Source organism: Bison bison, unplaced genomic scaffold, assembly GCF_000754665.1.
Source record: "Bison bison bison isolate TAMUID 2011002044 unplaced genomic scaffold, Bison_UMD1.0 scf7180017864474, whole genome shotgun sequence".
NCBI classification, from domain to species: domain Eukaryota; kingdom Metazoa; phylum Chordata; class Mammalia; order Artiodactyla; family Bovidae; genus Bison; species Bison bison.
In genome coordinates this window covers 261,897-270,028 of record NW_011495035.1, presented here as the reverse complement: position 1 = coordinate 270,028, position 8,132 = coordinate 261,897, and the positions used below count along the sequence as shown (strand labels likewise).

At 38.0% G+C, this 8,132-nt stretch overlaps 1 protein-coding gene across 1 annotated transcript in view; it reads left to right on the top strand.

The window, feature by feature from the left end:
* Nucleotides 1–5,798, top strand: part of FRMD4B (FERM domain containing 4B) — a 196,861-nt gene extending 191,063 nt beyond the window's left edge. Inside the window, exon 24 of the mRNA XM_010861983.1 lies at nucleotides 3,464–5,798. Within this exon, the coding sequence (XP_010860285.1) occupies nucleotides 3,464–3,584 (121 nt within the window). The 3' untranslated portion in view covers nucleotides 3,585–5,798. The remainder of the gene's footprint in view (nucleotides 1–3,463) is intronic.
* Nucleotides 5,799–8,132: the final 2,334 nt, after the last annotated feature.

Below are 8,132 nucleotides of genomic sequence, written 5' to 3'. Positions count from 1 at the left end.
TGTGTCTGCCCCTGTGTTCATTAAGCAGCAGCAGACGCAGCCAGCTGTCCCGAGTGTCTCCTTTGTAAACATTTAGAGGGAATAGACAAGGGGAGTTTGTTAAAATGTGATTTTTTAAAAAGGTTGCAAACTCTGGATTATGTTTTTCAGTTCTTTGCATACATGGGAGGAGTTAAAATGGAAGCTTTTGTTTTTCTCAATCACTTTCTCACAGAATAGAATCTGTACCCCTGGTGCTAAGAAGAAGTAAAGCACTTTCTGGTTTTGTTTTAAGAAAAGTTTAATTTTGCTTTCTCTAAGTCAGATTACTTCAGGCATAGGAGGCTTCCATAGACTGTAACTTTTAAAGGTGAATACTGGTGAGTTTGAGGTTACTTTCTTATTAAAGCACTCAGTGTTATAAGCAAATTGGAGATATTTAACCCCAAAAGACTTGTTTTTCTTCTCCATATTTAGCTAAAGTTTTTCTTGGCTTAAAATATCAGGCCAATTGTCTCAACTCAACAAAGGGTATGCTCAAAATAGAATTTTAATGAAAATATACTTCAGAGGACATCAGATAGCTTGAAGTTCTGTAAATAATGCTTGTAAATGCATGAGGAGCAGGAAGACTTTGGCCCAAAATTTGAGCTGAATTTTTTCAATTCAGTTCTAATCACTTTGTATAACACATTTGCAAGTAATTTTCTTCTTTGCATACTTTCACTTTTTGTTAACTGAATTAGAAACTATATAAAACAAACCATTCAGGGCATAAGACGATTCTAATATCCTAAACACCACTTTTATTGGACTCAAGAAGTGTTAAACATTTTAAGAGAGTATCTATTTTTACAAAGTTCATCCACCTACTTCAGCCAGCCCAAGAGGGCCTGATAACAGCGTCTGGTGTCAGAAGGGGCATGATATACAGGAAATTAGAAACTATTTAAAGATCCCTAGTGTGTGTGTGCATGTGCACAGAATATGAACTCATTGTAGAAACTAGGAAAATAATAAAGGAATAAATAAGTAGGACATAATCTACCCATAATTCCACCATCTAGAGATATTAGCTAGTAACATTTCTGGCACATGTCCCCCATTTTTCTGTACTCATTTTTAACATGGTCATAATGATATCATATATACAATTTTATATCCTTCATTATACATGAAATTCTACACCCCAATTTTTTATTTAATATCTCAACATGTATATTCCTTTAAAAAAAATCTCTTTAAGCATTGTTTTATGTGACCAATATGGTATTCCACTCAGTAAATACTTTAAGTATTTATTTAACAATTCCCCATAGTTTGATTTTAAATGACTTCTAAATTTCCTTTCTTTTTTTTTTAATTGTAAGTAATGCCTTTGAGAATCTTTGAGCCGAATATTTGTCTCAATTCCAGATTATTTCCTTAGGATATATTCCAGAAAGTTGGTTTAATGGATCAAATTGAAAAACATATTTTTTAAACCCCTGCTTTCTAGAAAGATTTGCCAACTTACCCTCCTATCACAGAGAGTTATGGAAATGCTTATTTCTACCCATTTGTCAGTTTAGGATTTTATTTTTATTATGAAACAGTCTGATCAATATAACTCGACCTATTAATAAGCCAAGTATGATAACAATCCTCCATAAAGCTTTAGAAATTTGCTCTAAAATCACATGCTTTTTATGACAATATAATTTTTAAATAACAGAAAAGTTGGGTTTCAAGATAAAGATAAAAGCTTTAGACCTGCCCTTAAAGATTTGAAATATTGAGTCATAGATGAGTTTGTTTTTTAAAATGAAGCATGTATTATGTATTTCCTGAGTGTCCAGAGCTTAATAATGTGAAAGAAAGCTGCAAATTGATACCAATAATTTTTTTCCTTATATGATGTAGTACAACTGTCAGCAGCATAAACTTTCCAAAGTTAGAAATGTTGAAGTCTCTTATGCTACTAGTATGTGTCAAATTCTTGGCTCTGCTACTCCAAACTGTTTTAAAATGATTTTTTTTCTTTCACTTCCTGTTTTCCATTTCCTATCCCCTTCCTTATCAAACTCTATTACTAGGCAAAACCAAGGGCTTCTGTCCCGGAGAATGGTTGTGTCTCCAGAAATGAGATCAGTTATAAATTCTCTTTTAAGTGTAGCCAGCTGTAGTAAGTACAGTGCCTCCAGTCCGTGTGTTGCTTCTTGCATAGCAGGAGCTTTGCCTGTTCTGACTGATGTGTGAAGTTACAGATATCTGCCTTTGTTTTTGTATTACCAAAAAAAAAAAAAGAAAAACCCACTAAATACCTGGCTTTGCATAGTGTTTCTTTCCAAAGCGCTTTTCCAAAGGACTTTCTATTCACCTGTACTAAAGGACACTGAGATTTAAAATAAAAAGAAAACTACTAACTATCTAACCTATTCTAACCTCCTGTTACAGGAATGAGGTTTTGCTTATTGGAACGGTGTGTATAACAGGATGCCCTCATTTGGATGTATTTAATACCTTCCAAATGGGCCCGTGATCTTATGTGATGCTGTTTTAATTTACACCTGACCCATACACCCTAGGGATGTAAAATGTCCCAAGGTACCCTTGCCTCCCTTTAAATATACTCCTTTGTTTCCAAGAAAAACATCTAGTATATGTCTCTTAATTTGAAGAATGCTTAAAGGGTGACTGTCAAAAATACTTCAAAAATCGAAAATACTACTCTCACACAAACAGAAAATGAGCGTATGTGAAAGATTTATTTAACTCCTTCATGAGAGAACTAACAGAATGGTAAAGCTATTCCCAGAGAATTCAAAAGACTGAATTCCACACACCAAAAGAGAGAGTACCGAGATAAGATTCCTGCAGTTGACACAAAAGCAGTTAATATCCTACTGGGCAATAAAACTATGACCATAATCTTTTTACTAGACAGGGGGTTAATGTGTATTTCTTCTGTACAGAACCCCCCCAAGTTAACATGTAACTTAATCTTGGTACTCATCCATGGTAAATGAAAGTTAGACAAGTCTGTCTCTTGGGAGTTTCCTGGCGGTCCAGTGGTTAAGAATCCACTCTGCAATGCAGTGGATGTGGGTTAAGATCCCACATACCATGAAGCAGCTAAACCCACCTACCACAAGTACGGAAGCCCGCATGCTCTAGAGCCTGTATGCCACAACTGGAGAGTCCATGCCCACAGTGAAGGATCCTGCATGACGCACCTAAGACCCGATGCTGCCAGACGAATAAATAAATATATATTTTTTTAAAAGTCTGTCTCTCAAGAGAAATATATACTCCTTGCATGGGCCTGTTAGACCATGTTCTGGTATGACATTGAAAAAAGCGCACAGTCATCCCTTGCCTTATTTTGGAGTTTTGAACTGTTTTCTTAACTGTGTTTTCTACTAATTTCTTTGAGTGTAGTAACCTTTGTACTCTGGGAACAAAAATAACCCCAAGGTGTAACTTTTCTGGTTTCCTTTCATAGACCGTACACAGAGACCGGTCAACTGGACGGTACAGATGGAAGCCGGCTGGAAGACAGCCTGGGGAGTAGTGAGCAGAGGCTCTTCTGGCACGAGGACTCCAAGCCTGGAACATTAGTCTGAACTGTGGGTGGGCCCCTTGACCGAGCACTGCGTTCTCACACTCGTGTGCCTTGCAAAATGTGTTCGTCTTCCTGGGAGGCCGTAGGCTTTAGAAACCTGAAGGCGTCTGAGGTGGAAAGGAGGACTCCATTGGCCCCAGAAGGGAATCACACACTAAGCCGCACAAAGCCCTTGAATGACATCCCGCCTGTCCAAGTCCAGATGCTCACCTAACAGAGCAAGGGCAAGGCCACGTGTGAACCTTGCCGAGGACTTGGCCTTTACCAAGAGCAAGCACTTTTAAGGGAACAAAAGTGGTTGAAGGCAGACCTCAAAACTGTGAAAAGTGCATGCAGGGTCTCCCAAAGGAAAGGAGGACAGGGGAAACTTCAGAGCACAATTCAGGATGCTGAGAGAAGGGAAGGTGCAAGCTGTTTAGTCACTGCTCACCATCGGAAAGTTTGAATTTGTGAGCTGACGAAGAATTACATACTGTGTCTACCCAGACATGAACAATTCAGACAGTATTGGAAAATTACTTGAAGAGAAGCTGGATTTTCATGAAGTTCTGAATGAGTATAAATGTTTTTAGGCTGTTATCAAGAATGATGGTTTTCATAAGCACCACAAAATGGGTTCTGGAAAGACTTACGGCTGTATTGTCCTGTAATATAACTATGGTAGCAGATTGGGGAAAATGAAGCAGCCCACTGAGTAACTGACAAACTCTGCCTGGAAATTTTCTAGGGTACAATATCATTGAGTTCCTTTTTTCCTTTCTATGCCAACGGCATGAGCTATATTCTTCAGGCTGGTAACTCTCCAACATGGCTGTCATTGCAATGGCAGATTTGCTATGGAAAGTTTTTATAACCAAGAGTTTGGAAAAGTATTTTAAGGTGATACCGAAAGAACCTAACACAATATAAAGGAAAACAGCAACAACAAAAAGAAAGACACAAAACCCACATCATTTTCTATGAATTATGTGCCTTAAAATTGTGAACATTTGAAAAATAAGCATATTGTCTGGATTCCCCAGGTAGTTCTAAGTCACCAAGTGACAAAAGCAAGATTACTCATTAAAAACAAAAACGAAACCCTCCAAGCTGCAGTAGATTTAATTATGAGGCTAAAACTACCTCATACTTTCCTTGGAAGAACTAATTTGCTATGGTTTATTGTAGGATGTTTTGGAGTTTTCGTTTTTTGTTGGTTTTTTTTTTAAGCAAATATTTCCATATTCTAGATGGATCTTTTTCGTCATCTTTACTCTGCTTCAGAATTCCACAGAAGGTGCTCCTTCCCCCTCTTTTATACAAGTTTCTTGTTCATATTGTGAATAGAGAAGTTTCTGAACAACTTTTTGGGGACATTTTCTATCTATATTCCAAAGCATGTAATATATACATAAAGGTGATTTGTTAAACTGGTCCTTAGTCATTTGTATCATTAAAAATGAAGTTTTGGGGGGGATATTTGGAAAACAAAAAGACATGCAAACAAATAACTTATTCCTTTTTCCATATTTGTATAGCCTTCTAGAAACAGAAATACCCTTTTGCGTATTCTTTTACTGTTCTGACTTTTTTAGACCTATTATTTTTTTTACATAGGTCAATAAATTGAAGGTGTGCTACTGAAAATGTTTATGTATCTTTCCATTTATGTTCAGGGCTCACACAAAGCAATTGAAATTGCTTTACTTCAAGTAATCAGGCTGGTGAAGATTGCAGATTTTTAGTGATATTATTACTATATTTTATGGGTTCCAAGATGGCCATTTTTTCATACTTACATCGTCAAAAATCAGGGTGCATCTTTTGACTACTAACATGTTATAGTTGAATTAGCAATTTTTTTTTCTTTCTTAGTGAGATATAAAATAGTACTGTGTCTTAGAATGGGTGAAATACAGTAGTTTATTGCCTCATGGAGGATAACCATCGCAAATTTTTAGGCTTCCTAATCTTATGAATGTTGTTTATTTGTAACAAGTCATTCTTTCTAGTTTTGCAGACTGGCAAACAGGTCTTTTACATTCAGGAATATATTTCTGTTATCTTTTAATCCCATGCAATGGGGCAAGGGGCATGGGAAGTGAAATATAGGGAGATTAGTATTTCTGTACAAGTACTTTACATTGAAATAAGGTATCATTTATTTTCCTGTTAAAGAAATGATACGCTCAGAATTGCAGGTATACCTTGAAAAAAATAAAAACTCGACTCTCAACTACGAAAAGAAGATACAGAAATTGAAGACACAGTGGGTCTGCTCTATGATTTTCCTCTCATCTTTTTTTGAAAAGCACTTCCTAAACATTATTGATACATTTATTAATAACCAAAAAGTGACAGAGGTAAATTTTTCAACATATCAAATTGATATGTTTTTATTGCAAAATATCATACCCTCATCTTAAAAATCTTAAATTCAAACATGAAGCAAACATATAACATAAAAGCACCATCATGCCCTATAACAGCATTACCAGATACAATTGTTAATTTATTGTATATCAGTTCAGATTTTTTTCTATGCCTATAGTAGTTTCTTTAAAAACAGCATCATATAACAAGTACACTTTTACAGCTTACTTTTTTCATCAAAACATGTTGGGCCTCACTTTTTGTCAGTATATATTGATCTACCTCATAAAGATGTATGTTTTACAAGGTGGATTGAAAAAAATTGCCTCACTTTCCTGGATGTTTTTTTCTCTATTTGAGGAAAGTATCCAAGGTCTGTCTTTGTATTCATAAAAGCTTAATGTTAAGCAATAAAGATTCCAGAATTGTTTTGAACTATTAAAGCCTGTTCTTAGGAACAAAGGTTCAAATGTCAGTCCTTAAGAACTTTCAGAATTGAAATGATGCCTTTCTTCGGTACAGTACAAAAGTTTTGATGTGAAAATGCAATGTCTTCCTGAAGCCTTAGAGTGCAATGAGGGAGAAACAAAAGTGATCGGCTGGAGTAGCTTAAAATGATCATTAGTCCTATGGCGGCCAAGAGTGGTGAGAAGAAAGGGGACGTGAATAATACCTTATTTTGTGGGACATGAGACCTTTCTAGCAGTGATGCTGAAGCCTGATTTTAGGGATTGGTAAGAAAAGATCCAGTTAAGCAAAAAGGAAAAGAAGCTCTCCTAGGCCTTGGAGAGTGGCATTATGGCGTTTGCCATGGCCCCAAAAGCTAGGAGAAACTTAACCAGTTTTAGAAAGTGAAAGAATAGGAAGGCAGATTTTTTCCAGGATTAAAGAAATATAGGTAATAAAGCTGTCCTTTTTGAGCTCTTGCCATTGTTGCAACTATGGACTAAGTGTTATAACACATTACTTCGTTTAATCCTTTCTTCAATTGTGTGACAGAAGTCGTCTTATCCCAGAAAAAGGATTTAAAGGAGTTCCCTGGTGGTCTAGCGGTTATGTCGCAGAAAGGGGGACCCCCTTCCAGGGCCCGAGAGTGGGCTCTTGTCTGACAGTCGGAAACGAATTGTTCCAGGAGACACACGTGCTGAGAAAGCAAGAGACTTAATGGGGGTGGGGTGCGGGCGCCCGGGGAAGAGAGCAGCATGGTAAGCGGACCCCCGAGAACGGCTCTGCCACGGAGCATGCAGCCTCCAGTTTTAAGGTAACCAGGTTAGTTTCAGTTGTCTCTGGCCAATTACCGTGACTCGGGGTCCTTCCTGGTGACGCATGCGTGCGTGCATCTGCATGTGCGAGCATGCCTGTCTCAGCAAGATGGATTCCAGTGAGAGTGGTTCTGGGAGGTTAGTAGGACTTTGGGACCACCCTTTCCTCTTGCCTTATGAGGTTTCCCGAATTCTTCTAGTTGTCGCTACCTTGTTCTGCATTCCTTACCAGGACCCCCTGTTTAAGCTAACTCATACAAGTGGTTAGTATGGTGCCTGGCCAGGGTGGGCAGTTTCAGTTAATGGTTTCCCTAACAGGACTCTGAGCTTTCACTACTGAGGGCGCAAGTTTAATCACTAGTCCAGGAGCTAATCACACGCTGCAAGCCACACAGCACGGCCAAAAAAAGAAGAAAAGAAAAGGATATAAAGAGATTCAAGAAGATTACGTGGCCTTGGTGGCTTGACCACGCAGAAAGTAAGTCGTAAACCCAAAATTCATATCTACTTCTGACTCCAAAACTTCTGCTGTCTATTGCCGTGATATTAATAAATAGGGACTGCTCACCAAGCACCTTCATTTAGTGGAAGCCAAAAGAAATGAAAAAGTAAGAGAAGGAGCGAACAGGAGGAGTCAGCCTGGGGAGGAGAAAGAGTGGCCAGTGGGAGGGATGCAAATCGGAATAGCATGGTGAAAATAACAGCGCAAAGGACAGTCCAGGGCAGTCTGCAGTTTGTGAGTTTTCAGGATGTGCAATTCAGACACTTCTTTCTGATAAGGGTGTGGCTTGAGGATATGCCTAATTGAAGGGCTAGTTAAAAACCAACTGGGCAAGAATTACCTCTGCACGAAGGGTGGAGGAGGAAAGCAAAGGCATTTAAGGAATGCACTGGAAAGTCCTAGGCTTCCCTAGTGGCTCAGTGGTTAAAAAAAA